The 26,186-nt window shown below is 61.9% G+C and overlaps 3 protein-coding genes and 2 non-coding genes across 7 annotated transcripts; 1 reads left to right on the top strand and 4 right to left on the bottom strand.

Moving 5' to 3' along the window:
• Positions 1–280: 280 nt before the first annotated feature.
• NCKAP5L (NCK associated protein 5 like) lies at positions 281–6,142 on the bottom strand. Its single transcript, XM_058861092.1, has 13 exons — positions 5,989–6,142; positions 5,395–5,436; positions 5,187–5,293; positions 4,798–4,866; positions 4,651–4,689; positions 4,441–4,560; positions 4,239–4,352; positions 2,078–3,807; positions 1,850–2,003; positions 1,696–1,774; positions 1,326–1,610; positions 1,079–1,218; positions 281–728 (listed from the first exon to the last, which is right to left on the bottom strand). The coding sequence occupies exons 3-13, from the start codon at positions 5,286–5,288 to the stop codon at positions 492–494; spliced, it is 3,069 nt and encodes a 1,022-aa protein (XP_058717075.1). The 5' UTR covers positions 5,289–5,293; positions 5,395–5,436; positions 5,989–6,142; the 3' UTR covers positions 281–491.
• Positions 5,587–7,130, top strand: LOC131590791 (basic salivary proline-rich protein 2-like). Its single transcript, XM_058861093.1, has 2 exons — positions 5,587–6,463; positions 6,784–7,130. The coding sequence occupies exons 1-2, from the start codon at positions 5,587–5,589 to the stop codon at positions 7,128–7,130; spliced, it is 1,224 nt and encodes a 407-aa protein (XP_058717076.1).
• Positions 7,131–8,800: 1,670 nt separating this feature from the next.
• KANSL2 (KAT8 regulatory NSL complex subunit 2) lies at positions 8,801–24,889 on the bottom strand. 3 transcript variants are annotated; one of them, XM_058861205.1, is made up of 10 exons: positions 24,769–24,889; positions 23,072–23,329; positions 20,373–20,551; positions 19,395–19,509; positions 17,898–18,061; positions 16,301–16,467; positions 15,351–15,447; positions 11,909–12,162; positions 9,916–10,101; positions 8,801–9,254 (listed from the first exon to the last, which is right to left on the bottom strand). In XM_058861205.1, the coding sequence occupies exons 2-10, from the start codon at positions 23,320–23,322 to the stop codon at positions 9,141–9,143; spliced, it is 1,527 nt and encodes a 508-aa protein (XP_058717188.1). In that variant the 5' UTR covers positions 23,323–23,329; positions 24,769–24,889; the 3' UTR covers positions 8,801–9,140. The 3 variants fall into 3 exon arrangements, with proteins under 3 accessions (XP_058717188.1, XP_058717187.1, XP_058717189.1); XM_058861204.1 differs by lacking the exon at positions 24,769–24,889 and adding an exon at positions 23,424–23,774; XM_058861206.1 differs by lacking the exon at positions 24,769–24,889 and adding an exon at positions 23,424–23,773 and having other exon boundaries at positions 8,801–9,251.
• LOC131590956 (small nucleolar RNA SNORA2/SNORA34 family) lies at positions 9,303–9,430 on the bottom strand. Its single transcript, XR_009280227.1, has one exon. It is a non-coding gene; the product is annotated as a small nucleolar RNA SNORA2/SNORA34 family (small nucleolar RNA).
• On the bottom strand, positions 15,148–15,275 carry LOC131590955 (small nucleolar RNA SNORA2/SNORA34 family). The gene has a single exon (XR_009280226.1). It is a non-coding gene; the product is annotated as a small nucleolar RNA SNORA2/SNORA34 family (small nucleolar RNA).
• Positions 24,890–26,186: the final 1,297 nt, after the last annotated feature.

Genomic DNA, 26,186 nt, shown 5'->3' on the forward strand with positions numbered 1-26,186 from the left:
CCTTCAGCACCAGTGCCAAGAAATGAACGTGTGCTGGGAGGGGGCCGTGGGGACATGGCATTCCCAGTGCTCCCAGTCCCGCCGTCTCCGCTCTTTGTACACCGGGATGATTCAATAAAATCGCTCAAACTCCAAACTCTCGTCCTCCTCTTTCCATCCCCTGTGTCCGTCTGTCCATCTGCCCCTCCTGTCCATCTGCCCCTCCATCCCCACGTCCATCTGCCCCTCCATCCCCACATCCATCTGCCCCTCGCTGGGGCGCGGGGACACAGCGGCTGCACCATCACGTATATAAATAACCCGGGCTGGGGGGGCGGCTTTATTGAGTTAAAAACCCATCAGCGGGGGCTGTACAGGGCCATAGCACCATGGAGAGAGCCGGGAGAGGGAGCGACGGGACACCGGACACTCCCAATCCAGGCAGCACCCTCAGAGCAGGAGCGGGGAGCAGCGGGAGGGGGTGGAAGACGTGGGAGCAGGGCCGGGGCAGCTCAGCCCTGGCTGCCGCAGGAGGAGAGGCTGTCGTAGAGCGAATCGCTGAGGGACTCGGAGTGTTCCAGCCCGGCGGGGCCGTGCCCCCCGTCCCGGGACCGCGCCTCCGTGCTGCCCTCGTCCCCCACGTCTGAGGCGCTGGGGGTCCGGCTGCTGCTGGTGCTCAGGGCAGGGGGCAGCGGTGGGGGCGCCTCCGGGGATGCCCCCCGATGCCCTGCTGGGCTGCACACGGGGGCCTGGGGAGGGACAGCGTGGGCAGGGGGGTTGCCTTTGCTCATGACACCCACATCCATCACCCCCCCGTAGTGGGGAACCTCTGCAGCCCCTCACCAAAACATTAGAGGGGCGCTTTAAATCCTCCCCCCACCGCGGGTCACACGAGGATGTGAGAAATGATCATGGAACTCTGGTCAGTGCTCCCCACACATCCTCTCCCCATGGCTCCCCATGGCTTCTCCATCCCCACAGCATGGGCAGGAGGGTCTGGGGTCCTGCTGGGGTTTTGGGGTCCTGCTCCAGAGTTTCAGTGTCTTTCTGGAGCTTTGGGGTACTCCAGGATTTCGGGGGTCCCATAACGTGCCCCTACCTGCACAGGCCGATGCAGCCCCTCCAGCCCCCCGGCGGGGCACACGAAGGGGTCAGCAGCACCGCAGGCTTTGGCGTTGGGGAAGGTCCAGTTCTTGCTCTGCTGGACACGCCGTGGCTTCCTGGCATCATCCCCGGTGTCTGTGGAACAACGAGGGGCAGCGCTGACCCGCAGGGCCCCCACGCCCCCCATCTCCCCACCCTAACGAGGGTGGGTGCACACCCGGCATGGAGGGGGGGACACCCACCTTGGGGCGCAGCGCGGTGGCCGTGCGAGCTGGGGGGAGCCGGGAGGCGGCAGCTCGGGGCGCTGCGGTGTTTTCCGGGCAGCAGCAGCTCCTCGGCGCTGGGCACCTCCCGCTCCAGCGTCCGGGCCTTGCGCGGCACTTTGGTGACAGCGGCCGGCACGGCCCCGGGCAGCGGCTCGGGGCGGCCCCGCGGTTTGGGGGTGCTCTTGGCGGGGACCCCCCCATAGTCGGGGGGAGGGAAGGTCCCGATGCCGCTGTCCAGTGTCCGTGTCAGAGACCCACACGCTGCGGCACAACGGGAGGGGTCAGTGGCCTTCAGAATCCTCTCTGGTGCCCCCTCTCCGCCCCAACCTCCCCATCACCTCCTCACCAGCGAAATGCTGCGACGTCCCCGACTCGGACAAGCTCTCGTCGGACGGCAGCTCATCCCGGAGCCCCACGTCAGGCACCTGCGGGGATGCAGAGGCTGAACGGCTGCGGGGTCCCCTCGGAGCGGAGCCCTGGGGGCTGCAGGGGGTCCCCACCTTGTCCGAGGGCTCCCGCAGGTGTCCCACGATGCCGTTGCGGGGTGGGCGGCAGAGCCGGGGTTCTTTGGCGTCGGGGGGGACCCTCCGGAGGTCACAAAGCTCCCGCTTGTGCTCCAGGCGGGTCTCGTAGGGGACGTCCTTCCCGTCCACCCTGCGGGGGAGGCAACGATCAGGGGGACACCCCACCCTCACCCCTACCCCGAGGGGACCCAGGTGGGAGCCGACCTGTCCAGAAGCTGCTGCATGAAGGTCTCGGCCGTCACCTCCTGGTACATGACGGGGAGGGGGCCTGGGCCTCTCGGGGGCCCACGGGGACGCCCCTTCTCCAGCGCCAGTCCCTGCAGGAACGCGTGTTCCTCCCGCAGCGCCTTCCGCAGATCCTCCGCCTTCTCCATCAGCTTCGAGATGTTGAGACTCTCGGCTTCCAGCTTGCGGGCGGCCAACTTGACCTCTCGGCGAAGGGGTGCGGGGGTCCCAGCCCACTCGCGCCCGCGCCCGCCGTCCCCGCGGCGGCTCAGAGCCGGCAATTTGCTGCGCCGCAGCCCGAACCAGCTCGCCAGCCCCGCCGCCTTGCCCTTGGCCTCGGCGCCCGGCGCCCGCTCCTGCCCCTGCAGCCGCAGCACGTTCTCCTCGATGCCCTTCATCACCTTCTCCTCGATGGCCGAGTGCCCCGCGGCGCTCGGAGCCGGCCCCGCGGGCTCGGGGTCTGCGGGGGTTTTGTGGGCACCCCCGCCCGCCTTGGCGCCCGCCGGCTCCTCGCCCCGCGGTGCCCCGGCTTTGGCCGCCTTGGTGGGCAGCTTGGTGGGGCTGCCGTGGGGGCTGCGGGAGGCCTTGGCAGGGGGCGTGGGGGGGGTCCGTGCGGGGGTCCGGCCGGTGCCGGGGCGCCCCTTGCCCCCCGCCTTGCCGGGGTCGCCCATGGAGCCGGAGGAGTAGCAGCGGGCCAGGGGCTCCGCGCCGTGCGCTGGCTCGGGGTGCTTCAGGCTGCCCCCCAAACCCCCCCGGGGCGGGGGGCGCAGCTCGGCCCCGTGGCCCCGTTCGGGCCGCCCGGGGCCAGGCGGCTCGCGGCCCTCAGCCCCCCGCAGCTTGCCCAGGGCGGCCAGGCGCTCCTTGAAGGGCAGGTAGCCCGGTTCGGGGGGCTTCTTGCCAGGGCGGCGGCAGGGGGCCGAGCCCCCCGCGGCACGGCGAGAGCTGGGGGGGGAAGCGGCCGCTCGTTCCCCGCCGGCCGCGGGTGCCGGTGGCGCAGGGGGCTGCTCGACCCCCTCGAAGGTGCGGGGGTGGGGGAAGGCGGGGGGCTCGGTGGAGCCGGGCTCTGGGGGGGCATCGGGGGATGGGCGGCGGCTGAGCGCCGGTGAGGCCTCGGGGTGGGCACCGCGACAGGGGATCTTGGAGGGGTGGGCGAGCTGGGGGCTGAGGCGCAGCCCCCCGGGGGGGGGCGGCAGTTTGAGCACCTTGGTGGGGGAGGGCAGGGGGTTGGGGACCCCCCCAGGTGAGAGCGGGGTGAAGCCCCCCTCGGGGCTCTCCTCGCCCGGCGTGTAGAGTCCCAGGAAGGCGGGGTGCTCCCCGCGCCGCTGCCGGGGGGGTCCCCCGGGGGCTTCCCCATTGCGCCGGCAGCAGCCCCCGCCCTCACCTCGCAGCAGCCGCTCGGCCAAGGCGCTGAGCAGAGCCCCCCGAGGCGGCCCCCCTTCCTCTGGCGAGGAGCAGGGGCTGCCCTCGGTCCCCCGCCAGCCCCCCGCAGCCCCCGGCCCCCGCAGAGGGCAAGGGGGCCAGCCCAGGGCTGCGCAGGGCTCGGGGGAGCCGGGGGAGGCCGGGGGGGGCCCCAACAGCGGGTCTGTCTCCTCCAGCTTGCGCAGCACCTCCAGGATTTGGGCTTTCTTTTTGAAGAAGGGGGACAGGGCATCCAGGGGTGGGGCACCAGGGCTGAGGCCAGGGCTGCCCGATGGCACCGGTGGCAGCACCTGTGGGGACCGGGCACTGTCACCCTGTGAGCACCTGGCACTGAGCCACCTGGTACCAGAGGGGGACACTCTGGAAACACAGAAGGACACAATAGGCTTTGGGATGGGGACACAATGGGGACAGGGACATCTGGGGCTTTGGAGCCAGAGGCATCACAGATGGAGGGGCCTGGGGAGCTGGACACCATGGACCTGGAGAGGTGACACCACAGGGACCTCAGGGACAGAGACCCTGCTGAAAGTGTGATGCCATAGGCACACGGATGGGGACACCAGAGATCCAGGGAGGGGGACAGGACAGGACACTGTGGGCCTGTGACACCACACAGGCCTGGTGACACCACACACTGGGAAAAGACAAAGGGGAAGGGGCTGACAGCCCAGAGAGGGGGACACTAGGACAGGAAGGGGTTGGGAACAGCGGTACCCACCTCGGGCAGGGACAGACAGAGGCCGGGGAGCAGCGGGGGCGGCTGTTGCTCAGCAGAGCCTGGCTGGGGGGTGACTGGGACATCTGGGGGTACTGGCACTGGGTGCAGCGGCAGCTGGAGAGGAGAGAGGTGCTGGGTTAAGCTTTAAGGGGGGGCTCTGCCCCATGCCCACCCCCCAGCCCGGATGCAGCCCCAGGCACACCTGAGGGAGGGACCCAGTGGAGAGCTGCAGCTTCTGCTGGAACAGGTCGCTCAGCACCTGGTTCTGCCGCTCCAGCTCGAAGACACGTTTCTTCAGCTTGATGCACTCCTCACGCAGGTCCTGGCCGGGGTGTGGGGGGTCAGCCAGGACCCCAAAGCCCCTCAGCATCCTCCCAGCCCCCTGGCACCCTCCTGCCCTCCCGACACCCACCTTCTGGTTGAGCAGCGCCTGCACCACATGGTTGGCAACCTGGGGAGGAGAGGGGAGGTGTGGGGTGGGGCACAGGGCACACTCAGCCTCGTGCCCCAGCACACACGTGTGCACACGTGTGCTACGTGTGTGGGTGTTCTCTGATACCTCGTCCAGGCAGCGCTCATACGTCTCCCGCTGGTTCTCATTGGCCTGGGCCAGGGCTGAGTTCTCTGCCTAGAACAGAGCAGGGAGAGCTCAGGGGACACATTCCCACGGCACCAAGCAGATCCTGTCTCCTGGTGGGACTCAGGGCCCACACATGGCAGGATGGGGCTGCCCCAGGAGCAGTGGCACACAAGGGCCATGGAAAGCTGGAAAGTGTGACCAGCTTGGTCACCAGTCACCAGACTGGGCTCCACGGCACTGGCCACGGCTGGCTTTTGGCACTGGCTGAGCAGTGGCCATGGCCACGGCTTCAGTGGCCACGGCTGCCTGGTGGCACCAGCCACAATTGCCCAGTGGTCCTGTGTCCTGGAGGTGCCATTCCTGCATACCTCCAGCTCCCGCAGGCGCTGCAGCAGCTCATGGCTGGTGCCTGTCTCACCCAGCGCTGCTGGGCTCCCGGCTCCCGGCGCCTCGGCCACGCTCTCCGACATCACAGCTGCAGGGAAAATGCATCAGCACGGGGATCCTGGTGGCCCCTGGCCCAAGGCACCTGGCCCGAGGCACCCCCAGGCCCTGCACAGCCCGGCCCTCTCTTACCTGGCTTTGGATGTCCCCAGCCCTGTCCTTGTGTGGCGTCACCTGCAAGGGAGAACTGGGCTGAGGAGGGGGATGGAGGCTGGAGAGACCCCGAGGGGCGAGTCCTGACCCCAGGGGCTCCAAGAGCCGCAGGGACCCCTCCTGCTGCCCACCTCCTTCCCGGTGGTACCGGGGAAGCTGATCGGCCCCGGGATGCACAGCACGGCCGGGGCCGGGACCAGGACCAGCCCTGGGGCACCGGGATGTGCAGCACCACTGGGAGGGGACCGGCATCAACCCCGGGGCACCGGTGTGCCCCAAGGACCGGGCCCGCCACCGGCACAGGGTTACGAGGATGCGCAGGACCACTGTGACCGGAATTGGCACCAGCCCCGGGGCACCGGGATGTGCAGCACCTCCGGGGTACCGAGATATGCAGCACCCCCGGGGCTGACCCTGGCCCCGGGGCACCGGGATGCGCAGCCCCGGTGCACAGGACCCCCGGCGTTCAGACGGGCCCCCCCGGTACCGCACACCCCCGCTCCACCCCGGGCTCCCCCCGCCGCCGGTGCCACCGCGTCCCTGCGCCGAGCCCCGGCCCCGGCCCGTACTCACGCCCGGGGCTCCCGGCGGCGCCGCCAGGCTCGGCTCAGAGCGGCCCTGGGGCCGGTCCCGGCGGCGGCGGCGGCGTTTCCATCCCGGCCCGGCCCGGCCGCGCTATTGTTGGGAGGCGGCGGCGGCGGCTCCGCCTTCCCACCGCGGCCGGGGAGGAGCCGGGATGGAGCCACCGCCTCCCCCGGTGCGCGGCTCCGCCAGCGCCAGCCCCGGGGAACCGGCGCTGGGGCCCCCGGGAGCCGCGGCACCGGCACACCGGGAGTTATCCCGGGAGAGGAAGCACCGGGAATCCCCCCGAGGCACCGGGCACCGCCGGAGCGACAGCGCAGAGCACAGAGGGATCCCCCCAGGGCATCCCGCACCCTCTGGAGGGACTCCCCGGAGCCCGGGGACCCCTCGGGGAGCCCCCCGGGGCTGCAGACGCGGAACCGAGCCGTGACCCCCGGCCGTGGCCTCCACCCCCCGCCCCTCGAGGGTGAAGTTTGGGGTTTGGGGGTTCACACGGGGCCACGCGTCCCCGGTTCACCCGGAGCCCACGGCACCGCGGCAGGGATTGGGGGGCTCGGCAGGACGAGGGAGCCCGGTGGGGACAAGAGGAGAGTCTGGGGGGGATGCGGGGGACAAGAAGAGGGTCTGGGGGTGATGGAGGGACCAGGGGAAGGTCTGGGGGGGCACGGGCAGACTTCACACGTGCCGTCCCCGTCCCCTGCAGCCCGTGGGGCGAACCCACGCGGGTCCCTGTGGTCCCCATTGTCCCTGAGGTGCCCGTGGGCCCCTCGCCTGCCCCCCGCGCAGGAAGCGGCCCCGGGGCCGGCGGCTCCGGCTGCGTCACAGGGGGAAGTGAGGCTCTGTCTGGAGGGGAAGAGCAGCCCGCGGCCCCCCCAAGCCCCCGGCGGGCACAGCCGGGGGGGGCCCCGACAGATGGACAGCGCGGCCTCCCCTCCCCCAGCCTGGGGCCCCGCGGGGGCAGCGCGAGGGTCCCCGTGGGGAGGGGGACACAGCCAGGGCCACCCAGAGCCCGCATCCCCTCCCCAGGACCCCCCGGCCGCTGGGTCCCCGCTGGCCCGGACACGGTGGGGACACGGCGTGGGGACACGGCACGTGCCCAAAGCGCAGCCCGGGACGTGCCAGCGTGGCTGTGATGGGCTGGCCCCGGCCTGCCCCACACCAGGGTCCCCATGCCCAGCCCAGGGACAGGGGATGACAGCCCCGAGTGTCCCCAACCCTGCTGAGCTGTTCTGGGGGCAGCCAGGACACGCTGGGGACAGTCCAGGGACAGCCAGGACGCACCAGGGACAGCAAGGACACCCTGGGGACAGCCGGGATACACCGGGGACAAGTGGGATGTGCTAGAGAAACAGCCTCGGGGTGCAGGGACACATCGAGGACAGCTGGGACTCGCCAGGGACACACAGGGACAGCCAGAGATGCGGTGGGGACACTGGGAAGAGTCAGGATGTGGTGAGGACGACAGGGACACATGCAGGGGACAGCTGGGGAGTACTGGGAACACTGGGGACCGGCGGGTGGGATGGAAGACAGTGAGGGACACCCCAGGGACAGCCGGGATGCAGAGGGGACACTGAGGACACCGCAGGGACAGTCAGGATGCAGTCGGAACATACCAGGAACAGTCAGGGTGCAGAGGGAACACCAGGAATACCCCAGGGAGAGTCAGGATGCACCGGGGACAGCCGGGGTGCACTGGGGACACCCCAGGGACAGCCGGGGTGCACTGGGGACACCCCAGGGACAGCCGGGGTGCACTGGGGACACCCCAGGGACAGCCGGGGTGCAATGGGGACACTGGGGACACCCCAGGGACAGCCGGGGTGCATTGGGGACACTGGGGACACCCCAGGGACAGCCGGGGTGCACTGGGGACACCCCAGGGACAGCCGGGGTGCACTGGGGACACCCCAGGGACAGCCGGGGTGCACCGGGGACACTGGGGACACACCAGGGATAGTCAGGATGCACTGGTGACACTGGGGACAGCCGGAATGCACTGGGGACACCCCAGGGACAGGCAGGATGCAGTGGGGACACCTCCGAGACAGCCGGGATGCTCTGGGGACAGCGGGGACACCCCGGGATGCACCGGAGACAGCGGAGAGAGCCGAGGACACAACGGGGATGCCCCGGGGACATGCGGAACACCGACCGGGCCACCCCCGCCGTTCCCCCGGGCTCAACCCCCACCCTCCCACGGCACGATCCGGTGCCCGGAGGCCACGGATGCCCCCCCCCGCCTCCGGTGCCCCCGAGGAGCGCCCCGACCCCCCGGTCCCCCCGCCGCGGAGCGACCGGACTCACCGGGGGCTACGGCGGGGCCGGGACGGCATGGCCGGGGCTGGGACCGGGACCGGGGCGGGACCGGCGGCGGCGGTGACGTCATGGCTCCACCGGGCCGGCCCCGCCCTGCGCCCCCGCCGCCGCCAATCCGCGCCCCGGGCACCCCCCCCGAATCCCCCCTTCCCGTGATCCCCGGAGCCGCCCGACAGCGAGCCGGTACCGCCGTGCCTCCTCCCTCCCTCCCTCCCCACGGGAACCGGTACCGAGCAGCGATCGCGGCTGCCCCGCGATGGGAGCGGCTCCATCTGCGCCCCACGGAGCCCCCCCGAGTGTGCCCCCCCCCCGGCACGGCGGCCGAGACCGAAATAACGGGGGACCCCCAAAGGGCGGCCCCGGTAGCAGGAGTCGGGGTCTGGCAGCAGCAGGGTCCCCCTGCCCCGGGAGGGCACCGAGCCCCCCCCGGGGCACCCCCGGACACCCCAACCCTCCTCATCCACACGACACAGGGACACCGAGCACCCACCTCCAACACTTTATTGTGGGGGACCCCGTGGGACGGAACCTCTGTCCCCCCAAAACATCCCAGGGCCACATCGCTCCCCCCAGGGCACGGTAAAGGATCCCAGAAGTTCCGTGATTCCCCTGCCCTGTCCTCTGTGGCTGCTCCATCCCCACAGAGGATGGGAGGGTCTGGAGACCCCATCCCGGGGTTTCAGGGCTCGCTGTGGCTCCAGGAATCGGTGCAGGAGCCAGAGCTGCAGCTCATGCTGGCACTGGAGAGGTCTCCAGCAGCTCGCTCCCCCCAGATCCCACACGCTGAAGGTTCCCCGGGTGTGGAGACCCCGGTGCTGCCGGGCTCAGCTCACGGCCCCCGGCTCCAGGCTCCCGTTGGCAGCTGCTCCCCGGGCCGGGGCCGTTCCCTCCGGCTGCTGCTGATCCCGGGGCCCCGGCTGGAACGGGAGGTGACTCTGCTGGGGACAGGACAGGGACAGTGTTGGCTGTGCTGGGACAGCCTGGGACAGTGTTGCTCCCACACGAATTGGCTGCTCCATAGGATGGGAGCACCAACAGACCGGGAGACATTTCCTCTGGGCTCCTGCTTGAAACCAACAGCTACAGCAAACTGGGGGTCTTCAGTCAGAGCCTGGGCTGTGCCCTCCCCACCCCAAAACGTGGCTTTTACCCCAGGAGGCGTGACAGGAGAGGCAGGACAGGGGGATGGGTGACATCACCCGTCCCTGTGGGGACACCCCAAAGAAGCCCCTGGCTCCAGGCAGGATGAGAGGAGCAAATTTCAGTTATTCCAGTGAAAAAGACTCCAAGGAAGAAAGGAAAACTCCTGGCCTGGGAAACAACTCCCCTAAAAAACCCCAGCTGGGATGAAGACATTCCAACAGCAGGCAACCCCCTTGGCCAGACATCCCCAGTGTCCCAGACATTCCCAGGACAAGGGTGGTTCTGAGCCACCCACAGAGCCACCTCAGGGGCTGCCACCCCCACCCTGGCACTCCTAATGCCATCCAGACCCCGGGCACACCCGAGCTCTGCAGCTGATGTGTGTTCTGGTGGAATAGGGGGGGTTTCCTGCTGGGAAAAGCCCACCCCGGGGGGAGCAGTCCCACCCGGCCGTACCTGCGCAGGCCCCTCGGCCGCAGGGACGAGCGGGGCACAGGAGCTGCCCCTGTCCGGCTCCTCCAGCGCCAGGATGTCGATGGGAGCCTCGGCCATGTCCCGCAGGGACGGATCGAGGGTCACAGAAGGGTCAAAGAGCAGAGGGGATGGGGGGCACTGCATCCCATCACCCACCACGTCCAGGTCCTGGCAGGGGAAACAGCAGAGCGGCTCATCAGGAGGGGTCTGAGGAGGCTCCAGTCCTCTGGAGCAGCAGGAAAGGGAGGAGAAAGGCTGGGAGGAGGAGGAGGAGGAGGAGTGGGCACCATGCCAGTGGGACACCCGGCCATCAGGCAGGAACACACCCCAGGAACCCCCTACTCCTCCTGGAATGCCATGATCCCAGCTGGCACTGCTGAGGACAAGGTGTGGGACACCTGGAGCCCAGCGTGACGTGCTGTCCCCAAAATGTCCCTCCAGCACCTGGAATGGCTTTGACAGGGTCCAATCACACCCTTCTGGGGACCCCAAGAGCAGTCCCTGAACCCCAGGATGTCACACACATTCCTGGGGACCCCCGGAGCAATCCCTGATCCCCAGGATGTCACACACATTCCAGGGGACACCTGGAGCAATCCTTGATCCCCAGGATGTCACACACATTCCAGGGGACACCTGGAACATCCCCACCCTCTCCTAGGATGTCACACCTCCTCTGTTTGCCCTGACACCACAGATGGGGATGGACAGGCTCTGAGGACTCCTCCATCTGCCCTCCCTGACAAGGAGAGAGGCTGGGATTCAGGAGAGGCTGGGATTTGTTTTGGCTCCAAAGGGGGTTTGACACGAGGGCGAGATTCCTGTGACTCACGAGTGGCGCTTCCCCAGCCTGGCACGACGTGAGACACAACACAGATGCCCCCGGCAGCTTCCGTGAATCCACAGCGCTCCAGAGGGAGCTCAGAACCCTCTCAAAGGACAGGATGAGGGAAAACAATCCCATTTTTCCTTTCTAACCCAAAAAATCTACCTCCTGTTTGCACAGCAAGGGGCTGGGATCTGATCTGAGCTCCCTCCCAGCCTGACCCCGGCTTGCTCTCCTGGCTCCTGCTGCTGGAATCCCTCCTCCATCACCAAACCCCAAAGCAATTCCCAGCTTTGCCTCCAACAGCACTGCTCAGCAATCTCAGGAGCATCCAAACACTCAGGGACACCTCCCTCACACCAGCAGCTCCCATGGATCCCCAGCCTTTGCTTTGGCCTCAGTGCATTCCTCAGGCTTTCAAGCCTGTTGGCTGAAATGCAGGATGATGATGCCACAATAATCTGGGGATTAAAATCTTCCTGTTTTCCTCATGAGAGACAAAATGGGGGTGTGGGGGGAAAATCCTCTTTTGAAGAGGCCCCTCAAGGGATTGAAATGCGCACAGCCATTCCAGAGGAGCAGCCACCAACCCTGCAATAGCTCCCAAACCTTCTGCATTCCTGCATTTCCACAGAATCCCAGCATGCTTTGGATTGGGAGGGAATGTAAAGATCATCCAGGTCCACCCCTGCCACGGCCAGGGACAATTTCCACTATCCCAGGTTGCTCCAAGCCCCGTCCAACCCAGCCCTGGACACTTCCAGGGAGCCAGGGGCAGCCACAGCTTCTCTGGGCCCCCCAACCTTGCAGGAATTCCTTCCAAATATCCCATCTAACCCTGGGCAGGTGGGAAGCCATTCCCCCTTTGTCCTAGCACTCCATCCCCTCTCCCAAGACCATTTCCAGCTCTCTACAGCCAATGGAAGGGGCTCTAAGGCGTCCCTGGATCCTTCTCTTCTCCAGGTTGGACATCCTCAGCACTCCCAGCCTGGCTCCAGAGCTGTTCCAGCCCTTGGAACATCTCCGTGGCCTCCTTTGGCTCCAGCAGCTCTTCCTGTGCTGAGCTTCCCAGACCTGGATGGGAATTCCATCCCATCCAGCATTCCAGGTGAGCTCTCAGGTGGGCACAGGGGCAGATTTCCCACTTACATCGCTGAATTCCAGGGGCAAACTCTCTGTGGGCTGGAGCTCGGCTGCGCTCAGGTACAGATCCGTGGGAGCAGCTCCCAGCTCCTGGGGGACAGCCAGGACCTGCTCTGGGACGTACATCTGGGGGGGCAGGCGGAGGTGCAGGGGGCAGCACGGCTCCTCTGACAGGCTCACAGGCACGGGCTTGTTGCAGGGAACTTCCTCCGAGCCCTGGCACGGCTTGAACAGCGTCTGGTTCGTATCCTGGCAGATATCTGGCAAGAGGAGGTCAAGGAAAGCAGCAGAGGTACAGCCAGAGACACATCCAGAGGGATAAATGCTGAGAAACTCTCCCAATTCCCCCACAAATGGTGTTAAACCCACCCCAGTTTCTCCCAGATCAGGAATCCAGAGCCTAGAGCAGCACCCCAACTGCCCAGGGATGTGGGTGACATAATTTCCATGATGGAAAACTGGGACAAGAGCCACAAACCCCCCCGTGGGGGCTGGGAGATGTGGCTGGATCCCTGGAAACCACTCACAGATACTCAGCAGGATGTCACAAAGGCGCAGGATTAACTTTTGTTTGCAGACATCCATGGAAAACGATCAGCTCCAGCCCCACAGGCAGGGAGATCCCAGCACACACAATGCCTTTTCCACAGCCAGGAGTTTAGTTATGGTATTTCTATCTTCCCACTGCATTTTCCTTCCCAATGGAAAACCTGTTCCTGCCAGAGGTGTAAATGGGATTTCCTGCCTTTAATCCCAAACAGAAACTCTGCTTCAATTGCATCACACTTGCAGAGCGATCCAGGAGAGGAGCTACAGATCAAAACCCAGTCTGCTCTGAACCCATCAACTTCCAACCCTTTCCTCCTCTTCCCACTCCTTCCTCCTCTTCCCACACCCATCCTCTTCTTCCAAGCCCCATTCTGATCCCATCCTCCTCTTCTGATTCCATTCCTCCTTTTCCTCCTCTTTCAATCTCTTTCTTTTCTTCCCACCCCTTCCTCTTTTTCAACTCCCATTCACTTCTTCCAGCCTCTTCTTCCAACCCCCTTCTCCTTCCCATTTCTCTCCTCTTCCATCCCCTTCCAACCAGGATCATCCCAACTGCAATTTCCTCACACACACCAGTGTGGGAGGGGGGAAAAAAATCCCAAACCCACATAAAACTGGGAAAAAACACCAAGTTTAAGCCAGTTTCTTTAGCTGTCCAGGTTAGAGATTCACCCTTTCCTCCTCTCCTCCCTACTCCAAGGATTTCTCAGGAATCCACTTCCCAGCAGGCTGTGGGGAGCCATAATCTGGGCTGGCAGCAATGTCAGAGCCCAGCCCAACAGAGAAGGACCTGGGACACCCAAGAGAAGATGTGGTGAGGGAACAGGGGGTGGGAAAGGCAGATTTTCATCTCCTGGAGCAACTCCCAGCTCCAGCACCGACTTTACTGGTAGCCAAAAGCACAGATTGCCAAGAGGACAAAAATCCCAGGCTCCATCTGGAGCCTCCCAGCTTTTCCCCATCCCTTTAGTGCCCTGTCACAAACAATCCAGCTCCTGGAAGCAAACAGAGCCCAAGAGCCTCCCGAAAAGCCGCAGATGTTATCAGATGTTATCAGCTGCCCGAGGAAAAGCTTGTTTTTGTCAGAGAGAGTCAGCTGAGAGCTCCCGCCAGACCCAGCTCTTCCCCTCCCTCCCGGGAGCGCCAGCTGCCAACAGCAGCTTCTCCGGCTGTTTTATGGGATTTCTCCTGTCTTTATTTTGAGGTCTGTGGTGGTTAGAGAGAAACAAAGGCAGCTTCCAGCTCCTGCTCCCTGCACAGGGCTGGGGGAGTCTGATAACTCCACGGACAAAACAAACCCAGGGGCTCTCAAAAATCCAGAATCTCACAAGAAATCTGACAGCTCCTCAAGACCCAAGAGCTCCCAAAAACTCAAAATCTCCTGCAGACCCAGGAGCTCCCACAAACCCAGGAATTCCCACAGACCCAGGAACTCAGATAAACCCAAGAGTTCACACAAACCCAGCACCTCCCAGAGATCCAGAAGCTCCTCCTCACCCAGCCCTGGGACCCAGCACCAGATCTTGTCCTGACTCACCCCACTGCTCCCTCCTGCAGCTCCAGCCCAATCCAAACCTGGACACGTTCACCCACTCCCAGTCCCAAGAGTGGATGGAGCAGATGCACCCAGGGCAATGCTGGGGTCCATGGCTCCCATACTGGGATCATCCCTGAGATGGGGGATCTGTGATCCTGTACTGGGGATCATCCCTGAGCTGGGGGATCTGTGATCCTGTACTGGGGGTCATCCCTGAACTGGGGGATCAGTGATCCCATACTGGGGATCATCCCTGAGATGGGGGATCAGTGATCCCCTCCTGGGGATCATCCCTGAGCTGGGGGATCTGTGATCCCATCCTGGGGATCATCCCTGAGCTGGGGGATCAGTGATCCTGTACTGGGGATCATCCCTGAACTGGGGGATCTGTGATCCCATCCTGGGGATCATCCCTGAGCTGGGGGATCTGTGATCCCATACTGGGGAACATCCCTGAGCTGGGGGATCTGTGATCCCATCCTGGGGATCATCCTTGAGCTGGGGGATCTGTGATCCCGTACTGGGGGTCATCCCTGAGCTGGGGGATCTGTGATCCTGTACTGGGGATCATCCCTGAGCTGGGGGATCTGTGATCCCGTACTGGGGGTCATCCCTGAGCTGGGGGATCTGTGATCCCATCCCGGGGATCATCCGTGAGCTGGGGGATCCCAGTGGAACTTTCAGTGCCAGCTCCCCAATAGCTGAGGCTGATCTGGGAGGTGGAACAGCTCAAGGCTTTTCACACACACACACGAGAACCTTTTGAAGGGTCACAGAGACAGAGCTGGCCCATAGCAGCTCCAAGAGGGCTCAAAACTCCCCCTCCAGATCCTCCACAAATCCCCAAGGCCGTGCTCTGGTGTACGTGTCCTCAGGTGGGGACCAGGCTCTGCTCCCAGGGAACAAGGGACAGGACAAGAGGGAAGAGCTTCAAGCTTTGTCAGGGGAGGTTCAGGAATTTCTGAATTCATCAGGAGGAATTTCTTCCGTGGAAAGGGTGGTCAGACACTGGAAGGGCAGCTCAGGGAGGTGGTGGAATCCCCATCCCTGGAGGGAATCCATGCACATCCCTCACAGGTTTCTCTGCTTTCCAAGTGAAATGCTCACCCTGTTTGGATGTTGTGGACACAGCAGGACCACCCCTGGGACCAGCCCAGCCCTTTGTTGCTCCCACACGAATTGGCAGTTCCACGGGATGGGAGCACCAACAGACAGGGAGACATTTCCTCTGGGCTCCTGCTTGAAACCAACGGCTACAGCAAACCGATGGCCTTGATTCAGGGCCAGAGAGGGGAAAAGAGGCACAGCCACAGGGCAAACTGCTGGCAAACACTGAGGAGGAGTGCCAGGATGAAAGGATACGTGTGAGGCAGTGCCGGGTCATCGGGAGGGACGGGTTGGAGCATCGGACATCATCAACAAAGGCCAAGCAGCGCTGGCTGGAGCGGGTGGTGTGTGCCTGAAATCACGGAATGGTTTGGGTAAGAGAGACTGGAAAGCTCCTTTAGCTCCTGCTCCCATGGGCAGGGACACCTTCCACTACCCCAGGTTGCTCCCAAGCCCCATCCAGCCTGGCCTTGGGCACTTCCAGGGATGGGGCAGCCACAGCTGCTCTGGGCACCCTGTGCCAGGGCCTCCCCACCCTCACACGGGGGAATTTGTTCCAAATATCCCACCTAAACCTCTCATCTCTTAGTTTAAAACCATTCCCTCTTGTCCTGTCACTGCCTGCTTATTTAGAACTCCCTCTCCCTCTTTTTATAAAGTTTTCTTTAGGCAATGGAATGGACTCAGACCCAGGAGCTCCCACAGACCAAAGAGCTCCCAAAAACCTGAGAGCCTTGAGAAACCCACAAGTTTCCACAACCCATGAGCTCCTAAAGACCCAGGAGCTCCCAAAAATCCTCAAGCTTCCAAACACCCTGAGCTCCCTTTCCTCCAGGCTGATCCCCCCAGCTCCCTCATCTCCTCAGGAGTTTTCCAGACCTTTCCTGTGCTCCAGTCCCTTCCCCAGCTCCATTCCCTTCTCTGGACTCCACCCTCAATGTCTTCCTTGCTGCAAGGAGCCCAATCCTGACCCCAGCATCCAAGGTGTGGTCACCAAGAGCTCCCACAGAGCCGAGAGCTCCTGCAGCCACACAAGCTATCACAGACCCAGGAGCTCCCATAAACCCAAGAGCTCCCACGAGCCTCAACAAACCCAGGAGCTTCTCCAAACCCAGGAGGGTGTCAGCCAGGGCTGTCCCTGCAGGAAAGCTGTTACATCTGCCAGGGGAAGACACAAGAGACCCATCCAGGATGTCCCCACGGACCTGCTGGGCCGCACCATCGGTGGCCAGGACCCTTCTCTCCCGGAGCTGCCGGTGCAGCAGAGCCTCCACCCCGTAGCGCTGCCGGTAACGCCGCAGGCACTTGAGCCGCTTCAGATTCTCCCTCTCCTTGGCCATCAGCCCCTCTGGCCCTGTCAGGAGGCTGCTTCCTGCAGGAATAAAGGAAGAGTTAAGAATCTCCACCCACGTTTTTTTTTTTTTGGCATCAAGGGGCCAGATCAGCCATCAAAGGCTCTGAGGGCTCCATCCACTGGACCAACAGAAGAGCAGCTTTGGGTGATGCCTGGCAGTGCAGGTTCCATCCCAAAATTTATCCTGACCTCTTCACACACACCAGGAACACTTGGGCCCACAGAGTATTTTTAAAACCTCCTTTAAAAATAATTCAGCCACTCCCGTCCATTGTGATTTCAGCAGCAGAATAGAAGCTTGTCAAATTCCAGGTCACTCCTGTGCGAGTTCTGGAAGCTTCCCGCCAGCATTCCTGGTGTAATTACAGGGCAATGCTCAGGATCTGCTTTTCTCTGACTCGTTTGCTAAAAAGAGTTCTGCAAAATTGGTATGTACGAAACTCCTGGTTATTTTTACTCGAGCCTGAGCTGAATTATGGCGTTTTCCAGGATGAGCTATTAAAGGATGATGCTGGAAAAAAAGAGTCCTTTGCTCTGCAATACTTGGGATCAGTTACACAACTCGGTTTTGCCTCTGTTGAACTGGGAATTCCTGCTTCCAAGAGCATATTCTGCACAGGGAGAATGCCAGCAGAGGCAGAGGGAAAGCTGCATCCCTGCTAAGGAGGAATAAGCCAGTACAGCAGCACTGGTGTTACTGGAATCAACTCCTGTCCACACACCAAAGGCCTTAAGGATGAATATTTTTTGTTCGTAAAAGCAAAAAACAGGAAATCCCAGTACAAAATAAGCACTTTTGTCTCAGAATTAACATTATAGCTCATTTCCTGCCAACACTGCAAGCTCTGAAGAGCAAAGAAATGCACTGGAACTTCAGTGATATGGATCTCTGGGCACAGGACCAGCACAGAATCATGGAATCACTCTGGAAGAGCTCTCCAGGATCAGAGTCCAACCTGTGACTGATCCTACCTTGTCAACCAGACCAGAGCACTGAGTGCAATGTCCAGCTGTTCCCTGAACACCTCCAGGGACGGGGACTCCAGCACGTCCCTGAGCACTTCCAATGCCTGACAACCTTTTCCACAGAGAAAAGTCCAACCCAAACCTCCCCTGGCACAGTTTGAGGCCATTCCCTCTTGTCTCACTGTCCGTGGGAGCAGATCCTGATCCCCACCTGGCTGCACCCTCCCGTCAGGGAGTTACAGAGAGTGAGATGGTCCCACCTGAGATCCCTTTTCTCCAGGTTCAGCCCCTCCCCAGCTCCCTCAGCTCTCCAGAACCTTCTCCTTGTGCACCAGCCACTTCCCCAGCCCCTCAAAGAAACACCTCCTCTGAGTGTGGAACCCTCCCCTTACCCTGCTCTGAAATCTGCCTCTAGAAAGGCCCAAACCCCCCCATTTTAGCAGATTTCTGTGCACACCCTCAGGCAGGAGGTCTGAGCTCACCAATGGCCTCATGCTCTCCCTTCCTGCTGTGCAGGAACCGACGCTTCTTCTCCTTCAGCAGGTGCTGGAGCCGCTTGAACTGGTCGATGTAGAGGGACTGGAGCCGGATCAGCTTCTCCCGCATGATCAGAGCCACCTCCTCAGCCGTGTACACACCAGCATGCCTGCAAAACCCACGGAACAGGGGCTGCTTGGCAGGGACCCTCACGACTGATCCCCCCCAAAGGGTGGGGGGACCCCTCAGGGCTGATCCCTGAAGGCTCTGGGGATCCCGTGGGTTTTTTGCCACTGAAGAGCCTGGGGGTCTCTCAGGAACGAACCCCCAAAGGGTGTGGAGGTCTCTCAAGGCTGAACCCCTAAAGGTGTGGGGATCCTTCAGGGCTTATCCCCCTCAGGGCTTATCCCCCTCAGGGTGTGGGGATCCCTCAGGGTGTGGGGATCCCTCAGGGCTTATCCCCCTCAGGGTGTGGGGATCCCTCAGGGCTTATCCCCCTCAGGGTGTGGGGGATCCCTCAGGGCTTATCCCCCTCAGGGTGTGGGGATCTCTCAGGGCTTATCCCCCTCAGGGTGTGGGGAGTCCCTCGGGCTAGTTGCCACAAAAGGTGTGGAGGTCCTTCAGGGCTAGACCCCAAATGACATGGAGGGGTCCCATGGGGCTGGCCTCCTGAAGGGTGTGGGGGTCCCTCAAGGCTGAACCCCCAAAGCCTGGGGAAGCCTCTCAGGATAATTCTTCCAAAGGGTTTGGGAGTGCCTCAGAGCTGATGCCCCAAAGGATTTGGGAGACTCTCAAGGTTTGATTCTCTGAATCTGTGGGGCTCTCTCATGATTATTATTATGTGGAGGTCCCTCTGGGCTGTTCCCCCCCACAAACAACACTGATGTTATTGGGAACACTCTGGGTTACACCATCAACAAATGATGAGCTGAAATACTCAATTTCAGGCTTTTTTGAAGAGATGGGATCACCCAGAGAAGCTGCTGTGTGATCCATTACACTCTGGAAGAGGATGAGCAGCAAGTGCTTGCCAGAAAACCCCAGCTCCAGGATCTGAGAGTATCCACAGCCAACAAACCACGTGGGCACAAATCCATGAAAAACCCCAGATACCGTCATGTTTTTAACACAACCACTGTGCCCAGAGCCACAGCAAGCCCAGAACATGGAATATGTGTGTAGCAGTCAGCAGCCACCATGGAATCCCAGAGATTGGAAAAGCTTTCCAGGGATAGGGACTGCACCACCTTCCTGGGCAGTTCTAATGCTTGACAACTCTTTCCATGAAGAAGTTCCTCCTGATGTCCAACCTGAACCTCTCCTGGCACAGACTGAGGCTGTTTCCCCTTGTCCTGTCCCTTGTTTCCTGAGAGCAGAGCCTGATCCCCACTTGGCTGCAGCCTCGTCTCAGGGAGTTGTGGAGAGCCAGAAGGTTCCCCCTGAGCCTTTTTTCCAGGCTGAGCCCTCCCAAAATGTAACATGGATTTAATTCCCCAGCCTACTTGAGGGGATCCTCCTGGTCGCTGTCGATGCTGTCGGCTTCACTGTCAGGGTCCCCACGCCATGTCTGCTCCACGGTGACAGGGTCCTGCTCGCAGTCACTCCAGCTGTCCTCGTCTGCAAGACACAGCACCGAGACTCACAGCACACTGTCCCACACCCCAGCATGGCCAGGGACACTCTGGAGCTCAGCCCCATGGAGCTGAGCCGGCTCTGCCTCATGCCAAGAGGCAATTCTCCACCCCAAAACTCTGAGAGAGGGACATGGAGCAGGAAACAGGAAACCTCCCAGCTTGGAACAGCCAGAACACACTGGGAATGATGCTTCAGCCTTCCCATTAACCACAGAATTCCAGTGGTGCTATTTAGCAGCCCTACTAACACTTCCATGCTAAAGCTGCAGGATCTGGGTCTGGTGGTGTGATTTCTCTGCAGGTGAGACACACCAGGCTTCACAAAACCCCAGCTTTCACTCCCAGACCACGGGATCTTTTTCCCACTGGACTGAAGGGATATTGCTGCCTTTGGGTTTGATGCCTTGGAGGGGCTGCCTGGAACAGAGGCTAGACAAGGTTAAGAGAATAAAGTGGGTATTTATTTAAGGCCTTCAGTAGATACAACTTGGGCTGTCAAAACTCTCCCAGAGGCTACACCCAAGATGGATGCTGGGCACGAGTTTTTCAGACAGATCTAACTTTGGTCCATTTACATCTCAAGGGTTAATCCTCCAATTAAAACTTCAGGTAATGAAGTCACGTTCCCTCAGTTCACTCCCCACCAATTCACTTTTGTTTACACTTTTTGGGGCCTGAGGCTGGAGGGTGTCCTTGAGTTTCAGGCCTAGAGGGATTGTTCTGTCCATCCCAAATGTGAACACAGTAGCAAACGCTTCACAGGGAGCTTAGAGTTCTGCACCAATGCAGTCCAGGGATTGAAAAATAGAAATGCTGAAATGCTGAGGCATCAGGTTCAAGGCTTACCCAGGATTCTGCTGGCCTCGCTGCGGCTGCTCTCCGTGCTCTGGGAGCCCAGCTCTGCGCGGGCGTAGGAGCTCAGCTGGCACAGGAGGGTCTCACCCACGGGCCCGGGGTTGGATTTCTTCAGCTGAGCCTGGAGCGCCAGCGCGTTCCGTCGGGCGTGCTCCGCACAGAATGATGTGCTGCAGGACAAAGCACAGGCTCAGCACAACCCACAGCCAGGAAAGGAACTGGACAATAATTTGGGTTGTACAAGAAGAACATGAAGAAGAAAGAAGAAGGGATAAGAGACAACACCCTAAATCCTCCATCTTGTCTTCTGCTTTCTGAACTAACTTTTTCACCCAGTGAATTAAGAAAACTCTCTAATCTACACACACTTCTAGCTTTTGTATCTAACTTGAACAGTTGTTTTCATGTATCACCATGAAAACATGCTCATGAATTTCGTATTATATGAAATTCAGTGTTTTTCTGGATCTTAGAGTTAAGTATCAGAAACAAGGGCACACACTCTGTATGCCAGACTCCAACACTTAACCAGGCAGTGACAGAAATCAGCACAGGGTGCCTTACAGGCAGCATCAGTGTCGCTTTTCCAGCCTCCTCAGGGTTGCTCTGACATTCCCATCAGAGCCTGCAGAGCCAGAGCTTCCCCTGGGCAGTGCCCTGAGCTGGGAGGGCTCTGCAGAGCAGAGCTGAGCCCCCAGGGCTGGGCTGGGTTTGGGCAGTGCTGGCAGTTCTTCTTTTAGGAAGAACCTAAAAGCTGATCTGAGCTCCCTCCCAGCCTGACCCCGGCTTGCTCTCCTGGCTCCTGCTGCTGGAATCCCTCCTCCATCACCAAACCCCAAAGCAATTCCCAGCTTTGCCTCCAACAGCACTGCTCAGCAATCTCAGGAGCATCCAAACACTCAGGGACACCTCCCTCACACCAGCAGCTCCCATGGATCCCCAGCCTTTGCTTTGGCCTCAGTGCATTCCTCAGGCTTTCAAGCCTGTTGGCTGAAATGCAGGATGATGATGCCACAATAATCTGGGGATTAAAATCTTCCTGTTTTCCTCATGAGAGACAAAATGGGGGTGTGGGGGGAAAATCCTCTTTTGAAGAGGCCCCTCAAGGGATTGAAATGCGCACAGCCATTCCAGAGGAGCAGCCACCAACCCTGCAATAGCTCCCAAACCTTCTGCATTCCTGCATTTCCACAGAATCCCAGCATGCTTTGGATTGGGAGGGAATGTAAAGATCATCCAGGTCCACCCCTGCCACGGCCAGGGACAATTTCCACTATCCCAGGTTGCTCCAAGCCCCGTCCAACCCAGCCCTGGACACTTCCAGGGACCATGGGGCAGCCACAGCCTCTCTGAGCAAAATGTGCAAGGGCCTCCCCAATCTCACAGGGAGAAATTTGTTCCAAATATCCCATCCTGCCTCTGGCAGTGGGAAGCCATTCCCTCTTGTCCTGGCACTCCACCCCTTGTAAATAGTTTATCCAACTTCCTGCAACCCCTTCAGGCACTTTTAGGTTACAATTAGGTCAAATCTGAGCCTCTCTTTTCCAGAATAATTCTAATTCTCTCAGCTTTTCCTTCTAGAAGAGCTGCTCCTGCCTCTGCTCATCTTGGTGCCTCTCTGAACTCACTCCAACTGCTCCATGTTTTTCCTGTGCTGGGGTCAGGGCTGGAAGCAGCTCTGGATGCAAGGTTTCACCTGAGCAGGGCAGAAGGGAATTGGCCAAGGCAAAAGGTTCCTGGCACCTGGAATCTCTCACAGGGAGCTGGATGCAGGTCCAGCCTGGGAATGCACAGAGCCCACCCACCACAGTGGGAGCATCACCTCAGGCAGCAGGGAGTGAGAAGAGCTTCCAGTTAAAGCCAGTGAGGTGGGTGAGTTTCTGAGCTCTTCTGCTTCTAAATGTTCTCACTGGACTCTGCCTTCCCCACATTTTATGGCACAGGGACCAGTGTGGAGACAACCACTGTCCACATCCCAGTAAATCCCTGGAAGCAACGCTCCTTTGAGGAATCTGCGTTCTGTCATCCACAACTGTTCCATCCCTTCCATCCCCAACACTCCAGCACTTTAACAGCCGAAGGGAAGCAGCAGCACAAGCAGGTCAAAGCTCCACAGGGATGTGAGTGGCTGCTCTGGGGATTATCCCCTGGCACAGGCAGCGGGATGTGCTGGGATGAGGGAGGGACAGCACACATGGATCCAGTGCAGGGCCTGGAGCACTGCAGCCACCTTCTGCTGGGCCAGGGCACAGCTCACAGTCCCAAATTAACTCCATGGAGTCTTTCTCCAGCTTAAAAACACTTTGAAAAAAGGAAGATGCTTCTCAGAGGTAACCCAAATGCAGCAGCTGAAAGAGAAGAACCATGGAATATCCTGAAAGGGACCCACAAGGATCACCAAGTCCATCTCCTGGCCTTGAACAGGACATCCCAAAATCCCACCATGTTCCTGGGTGCATTATCCAAACACTCCTTGGGCTCTGGCAGGGTTGTGAATGTGACCACTGCCCTGAGGAACTGTTCAAGTGCTCAACTGGGAGAAGAACCTTTTCCCAAAATCCAGTATAAAACCTCCCCTGACACAGCTCCAGCTGTTCCTTCAACATGGAAGACAAAGAGAAAAACCTCCCCTTGCCTGTTTTAATTCCACAGAGTTTGGGACTGGAAAACCAGGAGGCAGAGCCACTCACCCATCCTTCTTCTCAGGTTTGGGAGCAGCGTTGGGACAACGCTTCCCGTTCTTTGTGGACACGTAGCTGCACTGTTTGAAGGGAGCATTCCTGTCCTCGAGGATGTGCTTGATGCAGAATTCCTGCCCTTCCAGGCGGGGCTGGGAGCAGGGCCGGGGGGCGAAGGCACAGCCCAAGGGCTCCTGCGGCCGTGGCACCGGGGTCAGGCGGCCTCGGCTCGTCGGCAACACGTGAATCCGGATCCTGTTCATCCCCACGCTGCAGAAGGGATGCAGAGCAAGCAAAGGGAATGGAATAAAACGCTGATAAAATAAAAAGTAGCAGCGGGAAAGAAGTTGAATAAAAGCCTGACCCCTTCAGCAGAAAATGAGGGTTCTTCTATGGAGATAATTCCCAATAATGTCCGAGGGAACTTTTAGCCCTGCAGAAATCCTCTTCTCCCAGTGCACCTCCAGTGCATCTCCTCGGTGTTCCCAGTGCCTATCGCCTCTATCCCGACATATCCCGGTGACTCGTCCTGCCCCGCTACCGGTGTCCATCCACGCCTCCATCCCAGCACATCCCCACTGCCTATCCAGCCTCAGCCACCGTCTATCCCGGTCTTTTCTGGTGCCCATCCCGCTCCATCCGAGCCCTTCTCCCGGTGCCCATCCCGGTCTATCCCCGCCTCTGTCCCGGTGCCCATCCTGATCTATCCCCGCCTCTATCCCGCTCCATCCCAGCCCTTCTCCCGGTGCCGATCCCGGTCTGTCCCCGCCTCTATCCCGGTCCATCCCAGCCCTTCTCCCGGTGCCCATCCCGGTCTGTCCCAGCCCCTCTCCCGGTGCCCATCCCGGTCTATCCCCGCCTCTGTCCCGGTGCCCATCCTGATCTATCCCCGCCTCTATCCCGCTCCATCCCAGCCCCTCTCCCGGTGCCCATCCTGATCTATCCAGCCTCTATCCCGGTCCATCCCAGCCCCTCTCCCGGTGCCCATCCCGGTCTGTCCCAGCCCCTCTCCCGGTGCCCATCCCGCTCCATCCCAGCCCCTCTCCCGGTGCCCATCCCGGTCTGTCCCAGCCCCTCTCCCGGTGCCCATCCCGCTCCATCCCAGCCCCTCTCCCGGTGCCCATCCCGCTCCATCCCAGCCCCTCTCCCGGTGCCCATCCCGGTCTGTCCCAGCCCCTCTCCCGGTGCCCATCCCGGTCTGTCCCAGCCCCTCTCCCGGTGCCCATCCCGGTCTGTCCCAGCCCCTCTCCCGGTGCCCATCCCGCTCCATCCCAGCCCCTCTCCCGGTGCCCATCCCGGTCTGTCCCAGCCCCTCTCCCGGTGCCCATCCCGGTCTGTCCCAGCCCCTCTCCCGGTGCCCATCCCGGTCTGTCCCAGCCCCTCTCCCGGTGCCCATCCCGGTCCGTCCCAGCCCCTCTCCCGGTGCCCATCCCGGTCTGTCCCGGCGCCCCCCGCCCGCGCACGTGCTCTGCTGCCGCGCTCCCGCGCATGCGCGCTCCGGCCGCCCCTGCGCCGCCATTTTGTCCGCGGGCGGCGGGCGTGAGGGGCGCCCCTGAGGGGCGCCCAGACAGCGCTGCCGGAGCGGAGAGCGGGAGAAAAGCCGCCTCCGGGACGGTTCAGGACGGAGGAGCCCTGGAGAAGCACTCGGGCGCAGCGATAAGGAGCAAACCGGGCCCTATTGCGAGCAGGAGCCGCCGCCGCCATCTTACCTCTCTGCCGCCGCGGCCTCCGCGCTGCCGCGCCGTGCGCCCGCCCCGCCACCTCACTGGCCCGCCCACCAGCCAATCAGCGGCGAGCATGGGGGCGTTCCCGCGCGCAATTGGCTGAGCCTGCAGTCACTCACGCAGGGAGTGACCACGCCCCCGATGTCACGTGGGGGCAGCACGGCGGGAACGCGGCACGTGGGGGCGGCGGGAGCGGGGCGGGTTCCCGGGCCAGGACCGGGGACAGGGGAGGGGCGAGGGCTCCGGGCCAGGACCGGGGACAGGGGAGGGACGAGGGCTCCGGGCCAGGACCGGGGACAGGGGAGGGACGAGGGCTCCGGGCCAGGACCGGGGACAGGGGAGGGACGAGGGCTCCGGGCCAGGACCGGGGACAGGGGAGGGGCGAGGGCTCCGGACCAGAACCGGGGGCAGGGGAGGGGCGAGGGCTCCGGGCCAGGACAGGGGACAGGGGAGGGGCGAGGGCTCCGGGCCAGGACTGGGGACAGGGGACGGGCGAGGGGTCCGGGCCAGGACCGGGGAGGGACGAGGGCTCCGGGCCAGGACCGGGGACAGGGGAGGGACGAGGGGTCCGGGCCAGGACCGGGGACAGGGGACGGGCGAGGGCTCCGGGCCAGGACCGGGGACAGGGGAGGGACGAGGGGTCCGGGCCAGGACACCGCGGGGAGGGGGCCCTGGAACCCGACCCGGAGTGGGGGGGACCCGGAACAGGGCACTCGAGGTGAGGGCGAGTCCCGGGGATTTGAGGGATAGAATTCCCGGCTTCGAAACCCGGGGGAAGTGAGCCGGGACTGGGCGGGGGCTTTGGCTCTGGGTGAGGAGACGCTCGAGGTAGGGCGGGTTTCGTCCCAGAGCATCACCATGAGCCCCTCTGGCATCACTCGGTCCCCTCCCGGTTTCGAGAGAGCCACGAACCGACACTGCTCCCCACAGGGAAGGGCAGAGCCTCGACATCCCGGGAGGAGCTGCCTCCAAAATGGAAGGGAAACAAGGGATGGGCCTTGCCCAGAACCTGAAATGTACGAATTGGTCCCAAAACTGGACCAAATCTGTCCCCACATCCTTGGAGGGGGTTTGGCAGCAGCAATTCCTCCCAAAAACAAGCTCGACATGGAACAAGAGTTTCCCAAAACCATCCAGAGACCACCTATTTATTGAAGGTCAGAAAAGTCAAGCCTAAGAAGAAAGGAAATAGGGCCTTCCCAAATATTCAACCCAAACCATGGCAGGTCCCCTGGCACTGGGCTGAGGTTCCAGAAGCTGCTTCCAGCTAAGCTGGGAACAGCCAAGTGCCAATGTGATTCCCTGAAGAGCTGCCCTGGGCATGGTGCCTACAGGACCAGCCTGGAACTTTCTCATCCCACATCCCACTGGGAACGTGCCCCCCCGAGATCCCCCACACTCCC

Source organism: Poecile atricapillus, chromosome 35 (genome assembly GCF_030490865.1).
Source record: "Poecile atricapillus isolate bPoeAtr1 chromosome 35, bPoeAtr1.hap1, whole genome shotgun sequence".
Classification (NCBI taxonomy): domain Eukaryota; kingdom Metazoa; phylum Chordata; class Aves; order Passeriformes; family Paridae; genus Poecile; species Poecile atricapillus.

Coding starts and splice junctions, on each gene's coding strand:
- LOC131590791 (XM_058861093.1), top strand. CDS start 5,587: ATGCACAGCACGGCCGGGGCCGGGACCAGGACCAGCCCTGGGGCACCG. Junction 6,464..6,783: donor CCACCCCCCGCCCCTCGAGG/GTGAAGTTTGGG, acceptor CCCCCCGCGCAG/GAAGCGGCCCCGGGGCCGGC.
- NCKAP5L (XM_058861092.1), bottom strand. CDS start 5,288: ATGTCGGAGAGCGTGGCCGAGGCGCCGGGAGCCGGGAGCCCAGCAGCG. Junction 3,808..4,238: donor TCTGTCTGTCCCTGCCCGAG/GTGGGTACCGCT, acceptor CGGTCCCCACAG/GTGCTGCCACCGGTGCCATC. Junction 2,004..2,077: donor ATGCAGCAGCTTCTGGACAG/GTCGGCTCCCAC, acceptor CCTCCCCCGCAG/GGTGGACGGGAAGGACGTCC.
- KANSL2 (XM_058861205.1), bottom strand. CDS start 23,322: ATGAACAGGATCCGGATTCACGTGTTGCCGACGAGCCGAGGCCGCCTG. Junction 20,552..23,071: donor AAACCTGAGAAGAAGGATGG/GTGAGTGGCTCT, acceptor TTTGTCCTGCAG/CACATCATTCTGTGCGGAGC. Junction 9,255..9,915: donor CGGCCGAGGGGCCTGCGCAG/GTACGGCCGGGT, acceptor TCCTGTCCCCAG/CAGAGTCACCTCCCGTTCCA.